This window comes from Cnephaeus nilssonii, assembly GCF_951640355.1.
Source record: "Cnephaeus nilssonii genome assembly, chromosome: X".
NCBI lineage: Eukaryota > Metazoa > Chordata > Mammalia > Chiroptera > Vespertilionidae > Cnephaeus > Cnephaeus nilssonii.
The window spans coordinates 128,076,233-128,103,941 of NC_137071.1; the positions used below are offsets into that span (position 1 = coordinate 128,076,233).

General features: G+C 41.9%; 1 protein-coding gene across 3 annotated transcripts; it reads right to left on the minus strand.

Moving 5' to 3' along the window:
* Positions 1-388: 388 nt before the first annotated feature.
* Positions 389-20,108, minus strand: ZNF674 (zinc finger protein 674). 3 transcript variants are annotated; one of them, XM_079764957.1, is made up of 8 exons: positions 19,997-20,108; positions 18,554-18,658; positions 15,861-15,905; positions 11,304-11,430; positions 10,889-10,984; positions 4,796-4,842; positions 4,437-4,477; positions 1,842-2,008 (listed from the first exon to the last, which is right to left on the minus strand). In XM_079764957.1, exons 3-8 carry the CDS (start codon positions 15,873-15,875, stop codon positions 1,993-1,995), a joined length of 342 nt encoding a protein of 113 aa, XP_079621083.1. In that variant the 5' UTR covers positions 15,876-15,905; positions 18,554-18,658; positions 19,997-20,108; the 3' UTR covers positions 1,842-1,992. The 3 variants fall into 3 exon arrangements, with proteins under 3 accessions (XP_079621081.1, XP_079621082.1, XP_079621083.1); XM_079764956.1 differs by lacking the exon at positions 4,796-4,842 and having other exon boundaries at positions 1,794-2,008; XM_079764955.1 differs by lacking the exons at positions 4,437-4,477; positions 4,796-4,842 and having other exon boundaries at positions 389-2,008.
* Between the last annotated feature and the right edge of the window lie 7,601 nt (positions 20,109-27,709).

Consider the following 27,709-nt stretch of genomic DNA (forward strand, 5'->3'; position numbering starts at 1 on the left):
TCCTTTCTATTTAAGAAATGCACTGGGAGTTTGCCCTAGATAGGATTAATACTTTATGCTTTAGTGTACTGTTCTTTTAAAAATGTCATACTCTATTCCACAATGAATATATCTTAGTGTTACTAATGAGTGCTTATTTGCAGCCTCTGCACCTTTTCCACAATGTTTGGATTCTCTCATAATTTCCAACAGTTTTATAAATTCATTAAATCTGTAGTTTTTCCACAGCATAAATACTCCGATAAGCAATGGCATTTCAATTCTCTCCAAAGGCTTTCCAACACCAAGACACAGTTTTGCCACTTTTGAATTCTGATATACAACTTGCCATGCATGGATAAGAATTCTGGGTGAAAAATTGATCACATTTATTATATGCTTCTGCAATTATACTTTTGTAGATTTTATTAAATGAACATTAAATACTATATGAAGAATTTCTGACCTTTAAGAGTTACTTCAGAGGATGAATTGATATACAATGGAGTACAACTGCTACTGATGTAACACTTTTAAGTATATTAAGAGATTTTATCTCCCGAATGACTTCTCTGATGTTTAATGAGAGTTGACTTCCCACTGAAGGCTTTGCCACATTCTTTGCATTCATGGGGTTTTTCTCCTGTATGACTTCTATGATGTACAATGAGAGTTGATTTCACACGGAAAGCTTTCCCACATTTGCTACACTCATAGGGTTTTTCCCCTGTATGAATTCTGTGATGTTTAATGAGAGTAGACTTCCTACTAAAGGCTTTCCCACAGTCACTGCATTCATAGAGTCTCTCTCCTGTATGAATTCTCTGGTGTTTAATCAGTGGTGACTTTTCAGTGAAGGCTTTCCCACATTCATTGCATTTATAGGGTTTTTCTCCTGAATGAGTTCTTTGATGTACAATAAGGGTTGATTTCTCACCAAAGGCTTTCCCACATCTTCTGCATTCATGAGGTCTCTCTCCTGTATGAGTTCTATGATGGACAGAGAGGTGTGATTTTCCACTGAATGTCTTCCCACATATGCCACATTCATAGGATTTTTCTCCTGTGTGAATTCTCTGATGAACAGAGAGGTCTGACTTTCCTCTGAAGCTTTTTCCACATTCGTTGCACTCATAAGTTTCCTCTTTTGTATGCATTTTCTGATGTTTAATGGGGGTGGGTTTCTCATAAAAGGTTTTCCTATGTTTATTGTATTCAGATTTCTCACCCATCTGAGTCCTCTGATGCATAAGGCTTGATTTACCACATTTGATAACTTCATAAAATGCTTGTCTAATGTGTGTTTTTTCATGCCTAATAAGGTGATATGAACTCTTAAAAGTTTTTGCACATTCACCACATACAAATGGTTTCTGTCCTGTATGAGTTCGCTGATGTTTAATTAGAGTTGACTTCTGGATAAAGGTTTTCCCACATTCATTGCATTCATAGGGCTTCTCCCCTGTATGAGTTCTCTGGTGTGCAATGAGGGTTGACTTCTGGCTGAAGGCTTTTGCACATTCACAGCATTCATAAGGTTTCTCTCCAGTGTGAGTTCTTTGATGTACAGCAAGGTTTTCTTTCTGGATAAATGCTTTTCCACAGTCAGAACATTCATAGAGTTTCTCCCCAGTTTGAATTCTCTGACTTTTAAGGGCTTGCTTATGGTGGAAGGCTTTTCCATGGTGTTTAGGTTCAAAGATTTTCTCTCCAGGTTGAACTTTATCAAGATTAGAATGGAAGCATAATTTCCAATATGCCTGATATTCATCTTTCTTTTTCCCATAGCTTCTATTTTGACTAACAATGTTAAAATTATGTTTTGAACATCTTTCCCATGAATAATGTTTAAGGAGTCTTTGTCTTATAGAAACAAAGTCTGTGCTGGGATAAATATTTTTTCTGCATGTTCTTATTTCTTGGTCACTCGCATCCTTCAGTGTTTCCTGGTGTATAAATGTAGCTTGCCACAGTGATTTATCTTGGCTTTCCTTGTGATTATCTTTCTGGTCATCAACTTGCCAGAATTCTAGAAAAAAATGCAATATATCATCAAACTTGTAAATGCTCCTACTACAATGTTCTGGGATAAAATTAATTCATAAACATCCCACTGAGAATTTCTATCAATAGATTTGAGCTGATGTGGATAGACCCTCCTTATGCTCCTCCACCACTACCAAATGAAAAGGCAAAGAAATGCTGTTCCATATTTAACAAAAATAATTTAAAACACAGTCAAGCTCAAAATCAAGAAAATAAACTTATTACATGTGAGAAGTGAAGTGGGAATTTAAAGTGGAGGGATGAACAGAAACTGAAGCTTGAGGATTTGCAGGGGACTCCAGACCACAGGGCACAAATGTTCAGGAATGTAATTTGCACTTAAAGCTGGAATCACAAGGTGTTTCCATGTTTGTTTAACAGGAACTAGAAGGACTCCCCACTGGTCAAGGAAATTGAAAATAAGGATATTATCTATATAATAAAAGCCTAAGCGACCCTTATGGCAGAATGACCAGACTGGTCGTTATGATGCTTACTGACCACCAGGGGGCAGATGCTCATTGCAGGAGCTGCCCCCTGGTAGTAGTGCGCTCCCACAGGGGGAGTGCTGCTCAGCCAAAAGCCAGGCTTACCGCTGGTGAGCATAGCAGTGGTGGCAGTAAGGATCAGCGAGCAGGCAGGCAGTAAAGAACGAGGGGTGCCGGACTGTGAGAGTGCGCAGGCCGGGCTGAGGGAACACCCCCCGCTCCCGTGCACAAAATTCATGCACCAGGCCTCTAGTGTATAAGAAACAAAAAACCTAGTTCTGTAACCCTATTCAAGTGATTATCAGTGTAGTACAACAACAACAATCTGAAAATTAACCTGAAAATTGGTCCTGTTATTAGTAGGTTCCTAGCAATGGCAAACTTTCCAAAAGGTATATTGTTATGTTTTTATAGTTTAGGGCTCACAGACCATCTATGGAAAACCAATTCTCACTGAAGAGCTCACAGAAAGCAATTAAAAACCTCACAAGGAAATGAATCATTGTGAGAGAGAATTAGCAGATACATTTAAAGATACTCCCATATTCCTAGAAATATAACTAGTAGAACCATATGGATTTTAAAATAAATACATTTTAAGTATACAAAAAAATCAGATAAGAATTGGGCTATGGGTGAAAAATAGGAAATTTTGGGGAAAACAAATATAAATATAAAATAATATATAGGTGTTGTTAAACTAGAGAGGTTGAACTAATCACAGATAAAGACAGATTTAATGAATTAGATGACAGAGCTTGAGAAATAACACAAAAAATGTAGCATGAAGAGCTAACAAAATAGAAACATGTTAAGAGAAATAGAGAAATGATAAGCCTTTTTGGGAGGTTGGCCCTTGGCTGACATCTGGGAATTTGGAGTTCAGGAATGTCCCCACCATTCCCTAAGAGATAAGGCTGCTCATACAAACACTGTGATTTATGCTGAATATTTCCTTTCCTTCTGGGAGTCTGGAATTTTGGTATGTGCTAGGCCAAGTTTGTGTATCTGACCAGCCTCCAACAAAATCTGAGGGGTGGTGAGCCTCTAATAGTCTTCTCTGGGCATAAACATCACATAGGTTGCTGAATTTTCACTACTAGGAGAAGTGTACCCTGTGTGACCTTTCATGGGAGAGAGAAAGCATAAGGGATACTATACATGAATTCCTCCAGAATCTATTAGTGTTTTACCCCTTATGATCTAATTATATACGCTCACTTCATCACTGTAATAAATATTAGCTGTAAACACAATTATATGCTGATTCCCATGAATCCTTCTCATCTGAATCTGGTAGTGATCTTGGGGACCCCCTATCTAGGTAAAAAAAAAAAAGCCAAAAGATTAAAGAATATTTTCAAAGTCCTGAGAGAAGCTATCATTTTGTAACTCTACTCCTAGATAAATTATTTCAAAGAAAGATGACAAATATAGACATTTTTGGACAAGAAAAGACTCATGCTTGGTACTTGAAATATTCAGGAGGAAGATGGCCAAAGGGGAAAAGGGAAGTAAAGAAAATACAGCAAAAGCAGAAAAAAAGAGGTAAAGAAAAAGCAGGATATATATAGAAAATACAAACAAGTAAAGAATACAAATATAGTAATAGTACAATAAATAAATATTAACTAAAAGCTAACCATATTAAATTGTATTTTTAAACATCAGCTCTTTGCTTTCAAAAGACAATTGGAACAAAATGAGAGAGAAATGTTGAAAATAAAATTATAGTAAAACAATGCTTAATATTATACAAAACAGAATGAACTTAATGCCAAAAGCAAATAAGGTCAGAATATAAGCATATTATAAAGAAATATCATTTACATAGATGCAAAACTCTTAAGCACACAAGGCAAACTGAACTTATTTATAAGAGAAAAGAGATAATACACCTAGTGATATTGAAAATGTACATACCCTACTAGGCATTCCACTTGTAGTGACACCATAGACAAATTCTGCAAATGTGAGTCGGGATACATGTACAAGAACAGCAAAAAAGCATTAGAAACAACCAAATGCTCACCAATAGAGGTATGGATTAATGAACTACAATACTCAGACATTGGCATGCTATACAAGAGTTAAAATGAATGAACTAAATGTAACATATCAGCATAGGTAAAGCTCAAAGTGCAACACTAAATACAGAAAGCAAGTTGTAGAAAGACCCCCATTGTTTGAGAACACTAATCTGGTAAATTTATAAGAAGAATGTTATATTAATGACAGATATGTAGTAAAAGTATAAAAACAAGGATTAGAAGGATACTCACCATATTCTTGATATTGTTTGTCCAGGGAGGGAATGAGGGGAGCAGGACTCAAGAGGGGGAAAAGTGGGAAAGATTTCCCTTTAAATGAAGTTCATAGTTTTCACTACTACACGCAATTAGACTATTTAAAAACTAAAATGAGATTACCACTGATCCTCAAAAATAAAAAGGATAATAAGGGAATATTATGAACAACTATATGCCAATAAATGTGACAATTTAGGTGAAATGAACAAATTCCTTGAAAGATACAAATTATCAAATTAATTCAAGATTAATCTGAATAACCCAATATCTATTAAAGAAATTGAAATTGTAGTTTAATACCTTCCCACAAAGAAAACTCCAATCCCAGATGCCTTCACTAGAGAATTCTATCAAACATTTAAGTAAAAACTAATACCAATTTTACACAAATTCTTCCAAAGAACTGAAGAGATGCAGAAATACTTTCAACTCATCTATGACTTCATTATCTTGGTTGTGGTGATAGGTTCATGGGTGTGTACATGTCAAAACTTATCAAATTGTACACTTTAAATATGTGCAATTTCTTGTCAATTATACAATAAGGGTGTTAAAACAGCTAGATCAGTTCTTAAAGACTTTCATAGCATTTGCAATGCTTATATTAGAAAAATAAGCTATCAAATTAATGATATAAGCTTCTATCTTATAAAACTAGGAAAAGAGAAAATTAAATTCAAACTAGCAAAAGGACAGAGATAAGATAAAACCTAGAATTAATTAAATTAAGGTTTCTACGTCTGGCCACAATGAAGTATGTCTATTGATTATTTCAACTAAAAACTTTAGACAAAATATGTAAAGCAACTACTTGAGGATTCTAACAAGTAAACAAAAGCATAGAGACTTGAAGGTGAACCAGAAAGTGGAAAAGCAGCCGTACATCACTCAGGTTTTTCTCACAAAACTTTGGCATATGAATCTCCATAAGACATAAGCTCATCCAAGAGCTGTGCATGCAAGGAAACCAAAACTTCATACAAAAGCTTTAAGAACTGAACTAAACTAAGATTTAAACCACAGCTCAAGTCTGAGACCAACACCTGAGTAACACATGCGTGAGACAGACCTAAAGCAGGACAGCGAAGATTGAAAATTGTACAAAGACTTAACCATCACTTAAGTCTTACATTAACTCTTGAAAGGTGCATACACAACACAGATCCAAAGGAGCCAGTGAAGGCTTTGAAAACTGAACTGACTGTAATCAACACCCTCAGGTGGTGAGATGAAACTAGTGGTCTGAATCTAACCAGGTTTATTACATGATAAATGAACATTAAAAACAACAAAACAATCACCAGTATCTACGATAGAATCCAAAATTATCCAACATAAAGAACCAGCAAATTAAAGAAACTAAAAATAATTTTTAAAAAAAATTTGTGAAGAAGATCCAAGATGGCGGCATAGATAAACATCTGGGCTGCTGCCGCCCACAACAATTTCCAAAACTACAACTATCACCCAGAACCACAGGAAAGCTGGCTGAGTGGAACCTCTACAACTAGACCGAAAGAGACAGGAGCAATCAGGGCGCAAACGCTGAAAAACTGAGGTACAGGGGAGTGCATGCATGATACAGGCTGGCGGCGCAGCCCAGCTGGAGGCGGGCATTGCTTTCTTCAATCCGAAGAGAGACAAGCCCCCAATCTCTCTGAAATCCAGTTTCTGTGGAGAGACTGGGCTGTCTGCCATCGGGTCGGAGAGTGAGGGTGGCTTACTAGCAGAGCTGCATGGAGGTAGAATTGTTGGCTGCGCCGGGGCACGAGACTGCGGGGACGCGGTTGCGGGGACGCGGTTGGAGGTGGCTCACTGCCAGCCATTGCTGTTGGCCACGCCCTAGCCTAGTGATGCCCTGAGACTCCGCCCCGCACAATCTACCAACACACCCAAGCTCCTAGCAGTGGCTTTTGCATATGAATGGCCTTCTCTATTGCAGTTTAAACTAGTAAACTTGCAACCCGGTACAGACAGCGCCAAAGCCTCCAAGCTCCAAGCAGGGAGGAGAGGACGGCAGTTCTTGCTGTAGCTCCTGCAGGGTGGCCTCAGACAGCAGCTGAACTGCACCCCATTGGAGATCTAGAAGCCAGTGTACCTAGTGGTCAGTGTGAGACACCAGATTTCAACTCCTCACATCCATAAGTGACACATTCGGGAGGCAGACTCAGTGAGCACCAAAGCCCCACTGAAACAAGTCCTGTACCGTAAGGGTGTCTCCAGCGCAGCAGTGCTTCCATTATAGACACAGCGGGTCCTCACAGCCAATTGGCCTGGAGGTCAATTCCTCCCAGTGTACCAACAGCAATCAAGGCTTTTCACTACACCAGGACTTTCCACTCAGCCCACAAAGGGGTGTACCAAGAGCGATCACCTAGGGTGATTGGGGAAGCTGAGCTACCGGCCCCTATAGGTCACTGACCACACAAAGCCACTCCATCAACACAGGGAGGCAGCCAAAATGCGGAAACACTGAAGTATGTCACGAATAGGAGAGATGGAGGAAAGTAAACTACTGGACGACACAGTGTTCAGAACCACATTTATAAGGTTACTCAAGAATCTTCTAAAAACCGCTGAGAAACTTGAAGAGACCTTCAAGGACCTTAATGAGAATACCAAAAAAAAAAAATGGAAAAGGACAAGTCAGAAATTATGCATACACTGTCTGAAATAAAGAATATACAGACACTCAACTGTAGACCACCATACCCGAAGAGTCAAACCAAAGATCTGGAATATGAGGAAGCAAAAAACACCCAACCAGAGAGGCGGAAAGAAAGAAGAATCCAAAAGTGTGAGTATAGAGTAAGGAGCCTCTGGGATGGCTTTAAGCGTACCAACATCCGAATTTTTGGGGTGCCAGAAGAAGAGAGAGAGCAAGATACTGAAAACCTATTTGAAGAAATATGACTGAAAACTTCCCCCACCTGGTAGAAGAAATAGACTTACAAGTTCAGGAAGCGCACAGAACCCCAAACAAGAGGAACCCAAAGAGGACCACACCAAGACACATCAAAATTAAAATGCCAAGGGCAAAAGACAAAGAGAGAATATTAAAAGCAGCAAGAGAAAAACAGTTAATTACCTACAAGGGAGCACCCATACGATTGTCAGCTGATTTCTCAACAGAAACTATGCAGGCCAGACGGGAGTGGCAAGAAATATTCACAGTGATGAACAGCAAGAACCTACAACCAAGATTACTCTACCCAGCAAAGCTATCATTCAGAATTGAAGGTCAGACGAAGAGCTTCACAGACAAGAAAAAGCTAAAGGAGTTCATCACCACCAAACCAGGATTACATGAAATGCTGAAGGGTATTCTTTAACCTTTTGCACTCGGATGTCGAGTGTGACTCGACACGGTTAGCATCGGTAGCAGCTCGTATGCATTTGAAATATAAAAAAATCCAAATAAATAAGTTTGTATGAAAAGAAACTCCAGTTTTTTATTCTACTGCCGCGCTTTGTAAAATCTGGGGTATTTAAAAAATTAAATCCCGAGTAGAATAAAGGAATCGAGAAAAAAGCAAGTGAGTGCAAAGGGTTAAGAAGAGGAAGAAGAAAAAAAGGTAAAGGTAAAAATTATGAACAACAAAAAGACATCAAATACATACCTACCAACAAGTGAATCTAAAAATCAAGTGAATAAAAAATCTGAAGAACAGAATGGACTGGTGAATACAATAGAATCAGGGACATAGAAAGGGAGGGGATGGACAATTATTAGGGGGAAGGGGGTCTGCGGGGTGCAGGAAGAGATTGGACAAAAATCTTACACCTATGGATGAAGACAGTGGCAGGGGGAATCAGATGGAGGGGAGCTATGGGGGGGAGGGGAAAGAGGAACACCTGTAATAATCTGAACAATAAAGATTTATTTAAAAAAAATTTGTGAAGGAGCTGGGAGCAGAAGGCCAATGTGTAATTGAGCTAGATCCTTAGCTTTCACAGAAGGGTGGCAAAACTAAAAACTCCCAAGAATTAAAAACAGAAACCCTGAGAAGAGGCTGCACTTGGAAGCATGACTAGAAACACACTAGGATTACTCTAAATAACATACTGTTCAGAACGCCTACATAATATGAACCCCCACTACTTTTAATATCTTACTAGAGGCCCAGCGCATGAAATTCGTGCACGGGTAGGGTCCCTAAGTTTGTCTGGCAATCAGGGCCAATCTGTGGGGCGATCGGCGGGGCAATTAGGGAGCATGCCCTTGAGCTCTTCTCAGAGCCCCAGCCTTAAGGACAGGACTCAGGTTGAAATGAGCTGGCCTGGCACCACCCACTCACTGGCCCTGCCCCCTGCTGCTGCCACAGGTTGCCTCCCTCTGCAGGGTGATGTGGGTCAATTGGGGGGGCCCCCACTTGCACCCGCCTTGGCTGGCCTGGGGCCTGCGGGATGGGGGCAGCTCCTGCATTGAGCGCCTGCCCCCTGGTGATCAGTGCACGTCATAGCGACCGGTCTTTCCACCAGTTGTTCTGCTGTTCGGTCGATTTGCATATTAGGCTTTTATTATATAGGAAGGAAGGATACTTTTAAAAAATATTTTCATTGATTTTAGAGAGAAACTTTGATCCGTGTCCTCGCATATGCCCCTGGACCTGGAATCGAACCCAAAACCTGGGTATGTGCCCTGACCAGAAATAGAACTGGTGACCTTTTGGTGCACAGGATGATGCTTAACCAACTGAGCTATACCAGCCAGGGCAATATTGTATACTTTTTATATAAGGGAATCAGAACTCCAAGGCTGGACTGTGCCTCTAGTTTGCTTTTAATCCTTCCAGGCTACCACTGAAATAAGAATGAACTCACAGTCATTACAATCCCTGGAAACATTGGAAGTAGGAAAAGGCATGCCATCAGTAGACGGGAACTCCTGGTGAATCTCTACAAGGCAGTAGATATGGGAATGACTGAGCAATAAAGAGGAAATTGTAGCCCAAAATGTCCCTGGGAGAAGCTACAGAGTGGTGGGTGCACGCCTGCACAGGAAGGTTCTGAGAGAGAGGATGCCTCTGCCCAGTAGGCATGGGCTCTGGGAAAGGCACCCAGGAGTCACTTGGGATCAGCTGGGTCAGCATCTGACTATAGCTGGAACTCTGACATTAATTTTAACAGCAAATTCAGCTTCAGTCAATCTGAGGTGCATTTCTTCTTAGAGCCCAGGCCTTGATCATGTTGCTAGTCCATGAACCACACTGAATAGTAGCAGCATTCTAGACAGACTTATTTGGAATAGGGACACTGAGTGGCCACTGTGAGTGGGGGAGAAAGAGGAAAACTAACATCTGAAGATTGCCTGAATCCCCATTAGGGGTGCAGAGCACAAACAAACAGATAAAGAAAAAAAAAAAACAGCTCTGTCCAGGACTGAGGTATGGCTCACTGAAGCTTGCCACCATGAAGTAATGTCCCCTCCAATTTTTATTTCTTTTTTGAATAAACAGATAATATAAAAGACAAAAGAGTTGAGTGGGAAGGAAGTACTGATAAGAGGAGGAATATGAAAACAAGCAGTCACAAGTCAGTTTTGGAATAGTCTGAGAGGAAATAAGAAGAGAAAACAGAGACCTGTGTGAATGTTGACCCTGTTCACCGTGAGGGCAGGCAAAGACAAGTGGGTACCTAGTCTGGTAGAGTTGAAGTTCATTAGCAAAGCTTTTTGTCCACACTGATTCTATTAAACCAGGTAGGATCATTTCCCTGAGGTTGAAGACAAGACTCCAAGTTTCAGACTCAAAGGGCCCACCATATAGCAAATAAAGAGGAAACATCACACCTGCATCTACTTCTATTCTGATGAAAATATAAATGCCCAAGAGGGGAAAAGCCCTGAAAGTTCCAGAAAAGATGGAGAAGAAAAGGCTTGGCCCTTCTCACTAGGCAACCAGTGTATGGGGGGCATCCTGTGGATATCACAGCAACTCATTTCAACCTGAGTCCTGTCCTTAAGGCTGGGGCTCTGAGAAGAGCTCAAAGGCATGCCCAAGGCCAGGCTCTCACTGCTTTACTGTGTTCTCTTGGCCCTGTCCTGACTGGCTGGCTCAGGCTCACCTGGACAGCTCTGTATTATGGGTTCTCCATCTTCCCTCCTAGCCTCTTCTCCTTGTCCGAACCTGAAGATCACATCCGGTGTATCCACCAGGTATCCTGTGGAGGTGAAATAACACAGGACTTTATTATTAATACTGGAGGCAGTCTAGAACCGAGGCCCATCCTTGCAGAGTGAAGATGGTCTGGCCTTGGTGACTGTCCCATGAGCACAGCTATTTTCCCTTCATGCAGAACATGCACATAGAAAGCGAGAGCACAAACATACTGTGCAGGGAGCAAACAGGATTATGAATTCTTGACAGTGAGCCTTAGGCCTGAACTCATTCAGGGCTTCAGACACCCCTGAGCATGCAGCAGCCTAGAGAGGGAGACATGAGTAGGGGTATTCTAGCCACACCATGGAGCAGTCCCTCACCCACAGAGACCAGGTGGCCGTAGTTCTCCAGCATGACATCCCTGTAGAGGTTCTTCTGAGAAAAGTCCAGTCGCTGCCACTCCTCCAAGGTGAAGTCCACAAACACGTCTCTGAAGGTCAATGATTCCTACAACAGCACATTTTTCTTTAGCGCTTGGGGGACTGGATATACATGATTTATATCAACTGCCTACTCTGTACCTATCCTAAATATTTCCATCCTTGCCCCCACCCAGAACCCTGACAGATGAAGATAGTGAGGCACACACAGTGTAAAGTTACTCACCCAAGGTCACACACCTAGGAATTAGGAATTAAAACCCATGTGGTCTGGTTTCCACACCCACATTTTTTTTGGTTAATCCTCACCACAGGATATTTTTATCCATTGCTTTTCAGAGAGAGTGGAATGGAGGGAGGGAGGGGAGAGAGAGAGAGAGAGAGAGAGAGAGAGAGAGAGAGAGGTGAGAGACACATCAGTTGGTTGCCTCCCACCTGCACCCCAACCCAGGTGCCTGTCCTTGACTGGGAATCGAACCTGCGACCCTTTGGTGCACAGGCTGATGCTCTAACCACTGAGCACACTGGCCAGGTCTCCACACCTACATTTTAATACAGGACACTGCACTGCCTTCCTCTATATAATTGTCCTTATGCTGTTCACTGTCCACAGTTTGGCATAGTACAGGATATAAAGTGTTTATGTTACAAAATTATTTTAAGCTTTATGAAAAAAAAACAGATTAAGTGTCAGAAATATCTTACCCTGGAAATTCATTCTTTCAACCTATATTTATTGAATAGTGACCAAGCAGTTAAGTTCCAAGGATGTAAAGATTAATAAAAACAAACGCCTCCTGAATGGAAGGAGCTTCAGTATAGCAGAGGTAAAAGAACAACACTTAGAAACTCATATATGAGAGGGAGGGAGGGAGGGAAAGTGAGAGGGAAGGAGGGTTACTGGCCCTCAGAGGACAGTGACAGAGAAGACTATGAACAGAGGAGAGGAAGATGTAAATTCTCCTTGGGGCTGACACAGAAGACTTCACAGAGACTACAGAACTAAACAGTTCTAAATGCAGCTACTCAATCATGACTATGAGATAATAGAAAATATACATTGAGTGGCCAGATTATTATGATCTCTGTATGCATAATAATCTGGCCACTCAGTGTGTGTGTGTGTGTGTGTGTGTGTGTGTGTATTAGAGGCCAGGTTCATGAATTCGTGCATGGGTGGGGTCCGGCCAGCCTGGCCTGGTCGAGGGGACAATTTGCATACTAGCCTTTTATTATATAGGATATACACTGAGTGGCCAGATTATTATGCATTCAAAGATCATCATCATCTGGCCACTCAGTGTATATTTGGTATCTGCTCTCTGGTTCCTGGCACAGAGCTCCTAAAACGCTTATAATTTCCTAAATGATAAAATCACTAGGAACGCCTTCTGTTCTAAAGAGGTGACTCTTGATTGACTCCTGAATCGGGGGCTGGTCACTAGAAACACCAAGCCATGATTAGAAGCTTGGAATTTTCAGCCCCAACCACCATCCTCCAGAGATAGGTCCAGGGCTGGAAATGGTGTTAATAATTGATTGTATGTATGAGGGGAAGCCTTGAAGAAATTCCTATAGTAAGGGATTCAGGGAGCTTCCAGGTGGGTGGACATACCCACATACAGGGAGGGTGACACCCCCCAGCTCCATGAGGACAGAAGCTTCTGCACTCAGAACCCTCCCAGGCCTCACCCTATGTAGCTCTTCTTCTGGCAGCTCATCTGTATCCTTTATCATATCCTGTGTTCCCCTGAGTTCTGTGAGGTACTCCAGCAAATTAACCAAGATGGGGCGTCACTGGAACCTCTGCGATCTATAGCTGCTTGGTCAGAAACACAGGTGCGGTAGGCAGTTTGTGGGACTGAGCCTTTAACTTGTGGGAGCTGATGCTATCTCCAGGTAGTTAGTGTTAAAATTGGGTTAGATTGTAGGATACCCAGCGACAGAGAAGTGCTTGCTGTGGGGAAAAACCTCCACACATTTGGTGACCAGAAGTGGCAGAAAGGAAGTGTTCTGTGTGAATACTGAAAGAGACACAAAAGGGAGAAATACAGGCAAGAAAGACATGGTGGGGAAGAACTGGGTTTTCCCTTATACAGAAGGGACTCAATGGATTTTTCCTTTACAACGACCAACAGTTCGAATCTTAGCTAGTCAATCATAAAAACAAAACAAAACAAAACAAAACAGGAAGCCGGAGGGTCTGTGTCTGGCCTGGTAAGCAGATTGAGGTAAAAAAAGGAAGGTCTATGTTTGGCTTGTCACCATCAAACAAAAACTCACTTTTCTAAGTGCCCGGATTCCTGTCAGAGACCAATAACCCATTTATTTACACTCTGGATTCTATACTGTCACACCAACACTTGGTGGTCTTGAATTCAAGGAAACATTTTGCACCCACAAGGCTCCAATAGGCATTACATGGCATCAGTTTTACTTAGCTCTGCAGAAGGATGAGACAGGAAGCAGGAGTTCTCAGAGCAGCTCACCCTCTCCTCTCACTCCTCCCAAATGATAGCTCAATTGCTAGGGACCATGACCTCACTAGAGAAGACAGGGGGCCACCTGGCTTAGAAGCCCTAAACTGTCAAAATTTAAGATTCACAGCCTTTGACCTAGAATTCTCACTTCTAGAAAGTTATCTTCCAGATCAGATATGGATACAAACTGAAATGTACATAGATATGTATTGCTATGTTGTTTATGGCATCAAAACATCCTAAATGTACATCACAGAAGGTAAATATATAATGGTATTTCCAGCCAGTGGGATATCAATAAGCCACTTTGTAAATGGGGTACAACCCTGGGTGATTTCGTCCTCCAGGGAATAGTTGGCAATGTCTGTAAAAATTTTTCATTGCCATGTGGGGTGGAGGTGCTGACATCAAGAGGGTAGAGGTCAGCGATGTTGCTGAATATCTTCCAATGCATACTCAAGCCCCCTACAACACAGCATTATCTGGCCTAAAATGTCAAGAGGCCAATTTGAGAAAACCTGGGGCTGACCAAATACAGTGAAGTGAAAATGATCATGAAAAGGACCAGAATGTGCTGTAATGTGTGAAAAAGAAAATAAATAAAAAATGATTCTTATTTCAAGATAGATAGATATGCATACCTGATATCTAGAAGAATGTATAAAAATGGAGATGAGGGGACAGGGGGACAGGAAGAATTCTTTTCACCTTTTGTTAAACAAACCTTTTGTTTGAATTTTTATCATATGTACAAATTACTTTTAAAAATGCTCAATTCAATGCATTAACTATTTAGAATATGTTTTTAGAAATTTAGTATGCATATTCTTAAGTAAAAATGGTCTATGATTTACATCCTAGTATCTTCTTCAAATGTAAGGTTAAGTGGCTTCATAAAATGAATTGAATTCCTTTTCATCTTTCAAGAGCCTGGAAAAGCTGAACATAGAAATGACCTGGCCTTAAAAATTTTGTGAAAGTAGCAATTAATCTAGGATTTGGGAGGGCAAGTTTGAATTGTGAATACCTTTGATTTAAAATTCCAACTTCCAGGTGTATTCTCCATAAATATCTGCACTACTGGATAGATACCTAGAAAGTTGTTCAAGAGGCACTGTTTATAATAGAAGAAGAAAATTAAAAACCTAAGTATCCATGAATAGAGAAAAAGTTAAATGATACATCCATACTACGAAATAGGAACGAAAATAATATTTATGTATTGACTAGAGGCCCGGTGCATGAATTTGCGCATGGGTGGGGTCCGGCTGGCCCGCCTGGATTGGGCCAATCCGGCTGGGCCGGCCAGGGGGAGGGGACACGGGAGGTTGGATGGCCGGCCCCACCCCCTTGTCGAACTTCTGGTCAAGGGGACAATTTGCATATTAACCTTTTATTATATAGGATGAGGAACACCACCCAGAATATATAATCAGGCGGGAAAAGCAAGATGGGTATGGGAGCTGGATGGCATTGGTGCAAAAACATGTATGACATTACATATGTATCTGTTTTTAGTTAATTTAACTGATGTAAATGCATCCACACCATGTCATCACCAAACTGTTAACAGTGGGCATCTTGTGGAAGAACGTGGTACTGGGGGGAGAAGAAATGGGACTGTTTTGCCTACTATTTTTCATGCATATTAAAACATTAAGCATCGATTTACTTTCATTATTTTCAACATAAAGAAAAAGCAAAAGTGAACTGGAAGTGAAGAAATGGAAGAAGCCAGATGGTTCTATGTATTTAAACAATCTTCTCTGAGAAGGAAGAGAAGAAAGACGAGGTGAATTTCTCAGAGGAATAAGATGTGAAAAGTCTTTGTCTTTTATCTTTTCTTATTCTTTTTTGGGGGAGGGCAAGGATTGGAGAAACCTGAGGTGCACAACAGGTTGAAGAGAAAACAGCCAGAGCAGAGAGGATTAACAGATTTTTCAAGGTTACATTATAGATTCCCCAAAACTGCCTGAAGCGCACTGGAAACAAAGTAGGGGGGAAACGAGCCACTCACCTGGGACATGGCCATTCTGTTCTGCTCTGGACAAAGGATGGAGATCTACAAAGGCAGAATTAGGAAGGTCAAGGTCAGTGCAAACAACCATGAGACCATAATCATCAGCCTAATAATAATCACCCTGTACCCTGGGTAGAATAATCTGGAAACATGGCCTGGTAGCACCAGTCTTTTCCCTTGAGATGTTGCTAAGCACTTGTGAGTTTTGCACATGGAATATTCCCCATTTCCTGGACAGATGTATAACTTGTGTTTAAAAACATCTACTCAGAAGCTATTAATAACCCGGTACCTCCTTTCTCTCAATAATTCTATTCCTGGAAATTTATCATAAAAAAAGCAAATACAAAGAGCACAAAGCTGCAAGGATGTTAATGTAGTTGTTTCCACCATTCAAAAATTTGGACTCAACTAAACCTCCAGCAAAGGGGACTCTATTAAAAAGTAAGAAATACAGCTGAAACCGGTTTGGCTCAGTGGAAAGAGCGTCAGCCTGCGGACTGAAAGGTCCCAGGTTCGATTCTGGTCAAGGGCATGTACCTTGGTTGCGGGCACATCCCCAGTGGGGGGTGTGCAGGAGGCAGCTGATCGATGTTTCTAACTCTCTATTCCTCTCTCTTAAAACTCAATAATATATATATATATATATATATATATATATATATATATATATATATATTTAAAAAAGTAAGAAATACAAATAGTAATACCACATGGGCTTTAAAAATGGTGTGGATCCTGTTTTCATTTCTTAACATGTTTAAAATCAGGTTACAAAAAGCAACTGCAGTGTGATCCCATTTGTTAAGCAGTATGTGTGTACTAAGGAAGAGCAGTCTGGAAGAGCATTTATTAAAATGTTGACAGTTACCTTTGAATGGTGATTTCACCTTTCCTCTTTTGTTTATTTGCATTTCTCAGTTTTGACAGTGAATATTAATTACTAGTTAAATAAAAATTAAAAATTATTACAAATCCCTGATTATCACACTGAGCCCTATAGGTGACAGACCTTGAGCAAAGTCTGGAGGACAGGGATGTCTTGCTGTGGTTTGGAGGAAAAGAGACAAACAAGGGCTGAGAGGGCTGGGAGGAGAAGAGCCTAGCACTGGTCAGTTCCAATGGAGCTGGAAACCACTGACTTTGTCTCCTGCGCCCTTTGCCCTTCATTGGCTCACCCCACCATCCCTTCCCCCTTTCTCATGATTTCGATTTGCTTACCATGCTCTTCCTTGTTGGGCAGTTTTGCAAAGAAAGTTTCAGCAAGGAGCTTTTGTGCAGAATAACATTATTACAAACCGTGTGGCAGCATTGAGACAACAGGGTTTAGCACTTGTAGCTTAATAAGTCATGCTGTCAGGCCCAGTTACAGTAGCATCAACAGAAGGCAGAAAAACTGGCCCTAACCTGTTTGGCTCAGTGGATATAGCATCGGCCTGCGGACTGAAAGGTCCCAGGTTCGATTCTGGTCAAGGGCATGTACCTTGGTTGCGGGCACATCCCCAGTAGTGGGTGTGCAGGAGGCAGCTGATCGATGTTTCCCTCTCATCAATGTTTCTAACTCTCTCTCCCTCTCCCTTCCTCTGTAAAAAATCAATAAAATATACTTTTTTTAAAAAAAGAAGGCAGCAGAACTAGATGACAGCATACCTAGCAAGGACTCTGAAGTTCCACAAATTAAAAAAACAAAACTAAAAACATATTTAAAAAACCTATTGTGCACTTTGGGCAGGGTAGAGGAGATTCAGTACTTCTGCTAGAAGCAGGTGGGACATTCATCTCGCAGAACTGACTCACATCCAGAAGTAGCCAATGGCAAAAGAGGGGAGCATAACGCTGTGCACACAGGTGTGTTGGGAGAGGAGAAAGCCTTGGAAGGCTGCTAGCCATCCTTCCCAGCTTGATCCTGACCTTGCAGGCACTACACCAAGGCACCTCCCTCAGGGCAGTGCCCCTCCATGTGTCTGTAACTTTCATCTCTCCAGTAGTGGTCCAAGTGCCAACTGTCACTAGTCCTTCGGTATGGCTGGAGGTTGAGTCAGCATACCAGCCATGCTCTCTGAGTGGGAGGGAGGGGCAGAGGCCACTGTGGGTCCAGCTCTTCTAGGACCTGCTGTCCTATGAGCTTTCTCTCTCTGCTCTGAGCATGGAGGTCTGGGGTCTGGGCTGGGACTTCTCCAATTCCTGTCACACGAACTCTCTGTTTCCTAAGGAAGAAGGACTGAAGGGTTCAAAGATAAACACATCTTATCTGGGACCATCACTTGTAGGGAGCAGCTATAGGACTGACCTGTGGCAGGGCCACAAACAAGTCCCAGCTTAGAGGGCACAGCCCTCTTAGCATAATTAAGCTTGACCTTATGACACTCCCTAGATCCTTCCTGGGAAGCTAATGGGCTGTGGGAGGTGCAGCAAGTGCTGCCAAAACAAGTGAAACTCACAAGAACATTGTAACTATGGTGAACACTACCTTGTTTACCTCTGGCTATAAAATAAAGGCTCAGCTTGCCATCTGGATCTTTTCTCTGTGGCCTCAGCCAGGCACAGGAGATCCACCTAGACCCAGCTTATTCTGTCTGTCTTTTCTACATCCTTCACCGCCCTCCCTCAGGCTCGCCGAACCCTTGGCTGAGCTGGCGCGGCACAATTGCTTTAGCAGCAGATATCTGTGTGTGATCTGGGAAACTTACCTCCTTCCGGGGCTTCAGACTGTCTTCTGTAGACTAAAGAAGCCCAGGGCAGATAAGCTGGAGTCTGAAGTTGATGAGCAGTAGTTTCAGTTATGCACCCCGACTCTGGAAAGATAGTGACCACATAAGAAATGCAACTAGCAACTTTCATGATGGAGTGAAGTTGAGGACGCTAACATATAAAACATTCAAATTTGTAAAGAATTTTTGTGAGTTTATTTGAGCCAAACTGTTGACAAATACCGGGAAGCAGAATCTCAAAGTACTGAGCTAATGCTCTGGAGAATGGCAGCTTCTTCACCTAGTTTTACACATCACAATTAAAGGAGGAGACGTACTAGTAAGTGGGTTACAGGAAATCCCTTGGTGATAGATTAGGGAGGTGGGAGAAAGCAAAGTGGGGAAACCTGTGGGACTGGATAAAAAGTAAAATGATAGACACACACTTCCTTTACATAGGTGGGTACAGGGTAGTTATAGTCAATAGTTAATAAGATAACAATAAGAATGAGGGGATATGTGGTCTCTGCCCTGGTGCCTAGATATATTGGCTGTGCCCTGAGGGGTCTGGGAAAAGGGAAGTTACAAGTTACCTGACATTCCACAGGTATGTTATCATAGATGCAAAATACCACAATAGGCTCAGTTAAGATGATCTTTGTCAGGGAAGATACCAGTCTAGGACATGACTACCCACCACAGCTGCTTTCTAATTTAAAACGTTTGAATGTCAGACCATCTTTTGTGGTGACTTTAGGTTTCTGAGTTTGCCAGGCCACCACGCAGGCCTTCCCTGAGCTAGTCAGGTTAACCTGTGGCCCCTTTTCGTCCACAAGGAAAACCAGTGTTTTCCTGGACACCAGGAGGCACAGTGCCTCATTCTAGTTTTAAGTGTTAACATTTAGTAAGAGCTCAATTGTAGGTGGACCAGGAGCTATGCCTTACTTCAGAAGCGTCTGAGCTCTGGAACCAAACTGTGTGCTCTGCCCCTTTTCTTCTTTTAATTAAAAAAAGTGAGTGCCCGCTATGTGCCTGTTCTACTTTCTTCCTATTGGAGATACGTTAGGGAACAAAATATCCGAGTTCCCTGATCTTGTGGAGCTATATTCTAGCAGAGGAGACAGAGAGTAACAAACTTGATAAATACGTTTAGGTACATTACAAAGGCATAGTGCTAGACGGAAAAAAATAAAGGAGGAAAAAAGGAAACGCTTCCCCAGTTTACTAGCTGTGTGACTATGGACAGGTTTCCGAGCTTTTCTGTTCTTCCTTTCGCTCTATAAAACCAAGATAATCGTAGTACCTACTCATAGGGCATTTACGAGGCACTCAATGAATCCCTCAATCACTCGCTGAACTCCGCAGTCCGCCCCGCAACACACATCGCACCCCTGCTCTGTCGCTGGACACCCCACCCCATGACCCCCCGGACCCTCCCCTTACTTTGCTCGCAGAAACTGACAGCTTCGGGCAGAGAACCACAGGCTGCGGACTCTCACGCCCTCGGGGTCAGCTGAGCACTTCCGCTCCGCCACCCCGTTACCCCGGAGCCCGGGGTCGGAGCTCGGCGCAAGCGCAGAACCTGTGCGTCCCGGTTTCCCTTCCCCCCCCCCCCCCCAATGACCAACATGGCGTCTTTAGGGGACAGTGAATCTGACGTGGTTCTCTGCGACCATTTTCCGTGAGGACTTGAAAGGCTGGGGAGAGGTCTCTGGGCAGCGAGAGGCAAGCGGGCTATTCCGGCGGCCCCTTTCCCCACCCGTGTCCCCTAGGGACTTGGTGTCCCTCCATCCTCCAAAGCCCCGCTATGCACTTCTTCAGCTCCTCCGAATAGAAGAAGAACAATAGCGGCGCCTGCTGTTCACAGTGCACAGGGGCCCAGGGCTAGTCCTTCAGAGTCGGGCTGTCTTCTCTGGCTCAGGGGTGTGTGTGTGTGGAGTGGGGGTGGGGGTGGGGGTGGGGAGGGGGGAGTCCTGGAAGGGTCCTGGTGGAGGACCTGGGAACTGCACTTGGCTGTGGGGAGGGTAGCAACGTACACAAATGAGGGAGAAACTCTGATGCCTGGTGCCCTGAAATAAATCTAGAGGCTACAATTTCAGGGACCCCAGAGAATCTGGCTTCTGCTCTTTCGAAAACTCAGCATCAAGTAGCAGACAGCTGCCCTCTCTAATGCCAGCTTTTGGCACCATGCTAAAAAGCCCGTAGTGCCCTTGAGGAAAGTTGTTTCCTGTCAGTATCTGGGGAAAAGAGGCCAGGTGTGTGTTTAGCGCTTGTACCTGTCTGCTCACCAAACAGAACTTGGGTGAGACATGGCAGGGTCCCACTCAGAGACACCCCAATTCCTTCTGTGCTAGAGCCAACATACTGGTTTCTCTCTCTTTCCTTTTCCTCTCTGCCACTTAACTAACATTCCCCCGGTGGTTTGGATGACCCAGCCCAAATCTGCAACCCAGAATTCTCCTGGGAAGTGACTGTCCAAGCCTTGTGTAGAAGTCCCAGGAAAAGAGTCAGTTTTCTGTCGGGAATGTGAGTGGGGAGTTGCCCCCTACTGTGAAATCATTGTGCCTTTGGAAATGATGGCCAGGTTCAGAGGCATTAATCTATTTCCAGAGGAGAGGTGACCTGATAACCATCTTTTCTGTCATCACTATCAGGAGATAGGAAGACGGTAATAGAATTAGTATGACAGTCTTCTGAGGACAGTAGAGAAATCCCAGCTGCAGGAAAACCTGGTCGTTGGCCCTGGTCAGACTCCATATCCTGATTGTACAGGAACAAGTGCTTGCACAGGAAGAGAAGGGGCTGATTGTTCAGGTGGGGCCTGGTGACGGGCATACAGATGTTCATGCAATGCCAGCATTTTTTAGTGCGAATTTGACGAATATTTATTCTTCCAACCCATATTCTGCCTGGCCCCTTGGGCCTCAGACCCTCTTCTATGTCATATCTGAGGTCCACCTGTCCAGACAGCTGTCTTGATTGTTCAAAGGACCATCTCGAGAGTTTTAAGCCCAGGATTGGTCCCACTGTAGGCACCTGGTGACACTGTGCCTGTCCTTACTGTAGGATTTCCCTTTGCCATTTCCTTGCGCAATTATGCCTATGCGTGCCACCAACCTTGCCCAGGATCACCACTCATATCTAACTGAAAATGTTTTTGAAATGGCAGTTCGGTGTCTGATTAAGTTAAAATTTCTTGTAAAGGGTAATCCCAACAGACCCAAGTTGCTCAATTTTTTAACCTACCTTACAGCAAGAGTCGGACTTGTGACAGCTCTCCCAATAACGAGTGGGTGGAATTATATGGAGAGGGCATCTTTCTCAAATAAAAAAAGCAAAGCCTGGAAAGGAGTTTTATTTAATCATTAACCTCTTTATTCTCCCTTATTCTTGCTTGGAATGTACATAATATCTGGGAGTAGGCCAGTGCTCTTGTAAGAACCAGGCAAGAAACATGAGAACAAACTAACAAGTGGTTAAATAGTAACAAACTGGGTCCCTGATAGGATCATTAAGCTATTATATCAGTCACAGACTGGCTATCAACAGACTCTTTATTAAATGAGCTAATTAAACATCTTGTTTTCCTAGTCAGTTGAGAACCAACTTTCTGTTATTTGCAGCTGAAAATATTTCTAACTGATATAGACTGAGATTCAGGAGAACTTGATTGTAATTCTGATGTGACCACAGTCAAATTTCTGTACAAACATAAATTGTATTTCTGTATCACAGCAAAAACACATTTAGAAAATGAAATTAAGAGAAAACAGTTTACCCCTAGTGCCCAGATCTTGATATCTTGCCACCATTCCCATGGAAATGGAACCAGAGATTTTTAGATTCTGGGTCTGGGGCTGGAAGAATGCATGATGAGCATGGTTATCTTATTCTGCTAGAAAGCAAGAATGCACTTAAAGACTAATGGGGCATGTCTAAAGGACATAGGGGCATCATGAAGGGCCTTCACTAGCCACTTTTGAGATCATTTGAACACCAAAAAGAGCAAGGTCTGCAATTTATTGTAATACATTAAATAAACAAAAACCCATGAGTTCATAGTGATACTCTAAAAATGAACAAAAAGATAAAAGGAAATAAGGAGAACGCTCTTATTGTTGTTGTTTTTCCCCCCGACCATACGGCTGAGCAGCAGGCTGCATGGGGCTCTCTTATTGTTTTAAAATGAGTTTCAGATGAACAGAGATGGAGAGTTGTATACAGAAGATTTACTGAGAAAAAATCATCTGCAAAGGTTAAGGAAGATAGAATTGGACAGCGGGAGAATTTACTTGTAATGCAGTTACAACTGAGGCCTCAGACAATACTACAGGGAGCTGTGGAGCTGGGATAGCCCTTCAGAATTGTAGTAAATTGAGGCGAATGGGCTGTATGTTTGTATTCTGACATCAGACACTCATTGGCTACTGCCTGATTCCTGGGCAGGGGTGGGAAGTGAGTGTGTACCCCTGAGTGAAGCAGTTCCCTGTATCTGAGGGCCATTCCCAGTGAGCGACATAGCTGTGCGGTCAGTAGCTGACTTTCCCAGAAGCTGGGGGACAATGTACTGGCCCTGAAGAGGAGGTCTGAGCAGAGCACCACAGTATTTACTACAGCAATTATTTATAGAAGAATGTCACCTAATAAAGAAAGAAAGAATATATAATTAATACATCACTATTTTGAAAACCTCCAGGTAATAATTGATTCAGGCAAGGCACCTCAAGGGATGTTGTCTTAGTCATCTTGAGTTGCTATGACAAAATACCATACATTGGGTGGCTTATTAACAACAGAAACTTATTACTCACAGTTCTGGAGGCTAGAAGTTTAAGATCATGGTACCAGTATGGTTGGGTGAGGGCCCACTTCCAGATTACAGACAGCTGTATTCTTGTTGTATCCTCACATGGTAAAAAAGGGGTGAGCTAACTCCTTTGTCTCTTCTTATAAAGGCCTTAATCCCACTCATAAAGGCTCAATTCTCATGGCCTAATCACCTCCCAAGGCCCTATCTCCTAGTACTTGGGGCTTAGGTTTTAACACATGCATTTTGAGGGGTGGGACACAAACATTCAGTCCATAGCAGATATTAAAAGCATTTGTAAAATGTTTTTTAGTAGAACCAAAATGTCACTCTACAGATTATTTGTTAATTACGTAGAAAACTTAGCATCATTAGTAGTGGGTAGCACAGTAGCACCTATGAAGTATTCTTAACAATTATTAAGAATTTGTTTAAAATGCTTAACCTGAAACTGATCAAGCCTCTAGACCTAACTTGAAGTTTATAGAAGGTACAAGAGATTAAAGTTTAAATGACATCATGAAAAAACAATCATGATTGTTTTGGGGAATTCTACAAGCTAACTGGCCTGGCTTCTTCTAAAAGGCAGCATCAGACTAACAGATCAGGGCAAGATGATGATAACTGTGGTGTTTTGATTTCCCTGATTACTATCTTAAGAACAGAACTGTTTTGAAAGTGGAAAAAAAATTCACAGTCTACATTTTGAACAAAACATGGTCACATAAATCCTCAGGAATCCAGAATGCAAATGGATGAAACCTGCTGGAAACCAAGATCAACAGTAATTAATATAAATGTGAGAAATCCAGCAGAAGGCTGATCTGGGCTCCTTTGATATTCACAGGGTGAATTTGCGTCTTATTTAAGGTGACCAGATTTTAACATTGGTAAAGCGGGACACCATTGACCGGCGGGGGGGGGGGGGGGGGGAATGTTCTTGATTAAAAATTTGGTCTATATGGAGCAACAAAAATTTTCATAGAACGCAAAAATAGTATTGTAATATATTTTTTTAAATTTCAACATGAGTACAATTTACAAATATAATAAATAAAAAATTATGTATAGTATTATTTTATTCTTTGGCATATTTCTCATTTGAGTGATTTTTTTTTAGTAGATTGCTGTCGTTGTTTAAAAGGTCATGAATTTGCCGTAACGTAAGTCGTAAGTGTCACTTTCAAGGCCGGCGCTAGACTTTTTGCTGCCACTATAAAATGTAAATAATACGAGTATGTCTGCTAAATTCAAGAAAATTTATGTATTTATGAAATAAATAAATTACCTAATTATCTGAATAGCTGATTTGTAATGACATCACTTGTTTAACTAGCTTACTAGCACGCAGTACGATGTGTATCGTCTGAGAGACAGTTACAAAATGTTTTCGTCGTTGCCAATCCCAAAAATGCCATTGTTCATTAAGTCCAAACAATGGTTGTCGAATTCTAACAACTGATCAACAATGCGAACTTTGATAAAGCAGTTCTCGATAATCAGTTCTCAACAATTATTTGTTATTATTAAAGTTTAACATTATAAAATTAACAAAAATAATATAAAACTCATATCCTGGCTAAATAGCCACATGGCCGCCGAAAACCGTATATTCCCTTCCTGTTCTCCCGCCGTTCCCTAGCTTGTCCTGCATTCTTTCCAAAAATTGGGACTTTTTTAAAACGCCGCGGGATGCGGGACAAATTGTTAAAAATCGGGACTGTCCCGCCAAAAGCGGGACGTCTGGTCACCTTAATTTTATTACTTACTGCTGACTCAATGGCCTAAAGCAGTGGTCGGCAAACTGTGGCTTGTGAGCCACATGTGGATCTTTGGCCCCTTGAGTGTGGCTCTTCCACAAAATACCAAGTGCAGATGCGCACGTACAGTGCGATTGAAACTTCGTGGCCCATGCGCAGAAGTCGGTTTTCGACTCTCAAAAGAAATTTCAATCGTTGTACTGTTGATATTTGGCTCTGTTGACTAATGAGTTTGCCGACCACTGGCCTAAAGCAAACCCCTCCAAACCTGATAATTTTACTGTTTACTAAACATTACCACTGATATGTCTGTTTGCATTCCTAAGAGTCAATTGTGTATTCTAGTAAATAAAAGCAGCTGGGAACGGAGATTCAGTGGAGCTTGACTACTACAGTTAAGATGTCCCTGGCTTCCCCCCATAATTCCAAATTAATATTTCTTGTCTTGTGTTTTAATTTGCATGTCAGCTCTTTCTCCAAGCCTTTGAACCCGAAAGCCACGCTGGCCATGGCTTTTCACAGAAACCAAAGCACTGATAACAGCAAGACCTTTGCAACAATCCTGCATAGGTTTAGCAGTGATACAGAAGTGTAGCAGAGGGAATATAGGGGGTTCCTGATAGTCAAAGGAGCCCAAGAACATTGAATTTGCAAGCATTTCTCAGCTCAGCTACTTACTGCCTCAGTTTCTATCACAGGGGTTACCCACAGCCGCAGTCTCCTCACCTGGAAGACTTTCCATGAGACCCATTTGAAATTCTTCCAGCTGGCTGCCTTCTGTAGCATGCATCTGGCCCCTGGGAAAAACCCACACACCCTCATTTCACCAAACTAAGGATGCACACACTGTCTACACTGCTGCTCTCTTTCCTCACCCTGACATTTCAGGCTGCTACATCAGCCTCCTCTCTACAGGTTCATCCAGGTGGGAGCAGTCATCAGTCTATCCTTACCTGCATCCCCAAATCCTAAGGACAAGCTTTACCAAAGACTCTCTCAAGCTGCACCCCAGAGACAGGGTTGAGTGGGTCTGTGAGTTTCTGCAGTTCAGCCACTGGGGGAGAGACAGATGTTAGTCTCTCCATCTGGAAGGCAATATCCATTATTCTGAGTTATTTTGAAGTCCCCTCTCTTGGCTTGAAGTGGTGAGGTCCACATTGATTGGATGCAGATACTGGACTGACAATCTAAGAAATTTTCCAGAATATGTGTAGATACCACATGAGAATATGAACGTGCCAGGAATTTGTGGATATAAATAAAACTAGAGGCCCAGTGTGCACGAAATCATGCATGAGTAGCTCGTTTCCACTTGCCTCAGCTGGCCACCCCACCCATCGCCGCTTCTAGCTTGTGCCCCGTCTTCCGATGCTCCTAGCTCTCCACTGCTAGTAGCTCGCGCCCCGCCCCGCCCGCCACAAGAGCCACTGCTCCTTTGGTCGTGACGGTGTTACTGCATGACGACCACGGGCCTTTTATGATATAGATATTTGTACTCTTCTCATTTTATCTGCCTCTGGGTTGGGTTATTTAGTATTTTATAAAGCTGAAAAAATCTTGTTTTTCATAGACATATGTGTTTTTTTCTAGAAATAATAAAATTCTTTAGGCTGCCAGGAAATAACACTAGATGATAACTCTAATTCACTCAAAGAAACAAAAACTCTGGAAATATTAAATTTGTAGCTAAATATAAAATGCTGTATAAGTACATTTTAAAAATATTTCTTCTCTTAAGATTCAAAAGATATAAGATTGCATAAAATAATAATTATAAAACTATTATTCAGCTTATAACATATAAAGATCTAATATATATGACAATAGCACAAAGAAGGGGGAGAAAGAAATAGAGCACTTTTGAAAAAGAAGAACTAAGTTGAAGGACTTTCTCTTTTTGATTTCAATACATGCTATAAAGTTGCAGTAACCAAGACAGTGTGGTGTTGACATGAGAATAGACAATAGTATAGAATTGAGAGTTCATAAATAAATCCTTACATGTATGGTCAATTGATTTTTGACAAAGATGTCAAGACAATTCAATGGAGAAAGGAAAGTCTTTTTTAACAGATGGTGCTGGACAATTGGCTATCCACATGCAAAAGGATGGGTTTGTACCCTTACCTCACAGCATATACAAAAATTCACTCAAAGTGTGTCACAGACCTAAATGTAAGTGGTAAAACTATAAACCTTTTAAAGGAAAACATGGGAGAAAATTGTGGTGATATTGGGTTAGGCAAAATTTTCTTATATATAACACCAAACACACAATACACAGAAGAACAAATTAATAAATTGGACTTCATGAAAATTATAAAACTTTTGTGCTTCAGGAGAAACCAAGATGGTGGCATAAGGTATACACCTGTACGTGCTGCCTCTCACAACCACACCAAAACTACAACTAAAAGACAAAATGTCTATCACCCAGAACCACGGGAAAGCTGGCTGAGTAGTTCTACAACTAGAAGGAAAGAGAAAAGAGCATGGAGACGTGCACAAGCACGGAAAAGCTGAGGTATGCAGGCGCGCAAATTGGGCTGGCGGTTGGCGACTGGGTGTGCTGTTTCTTTCAACCCGAAG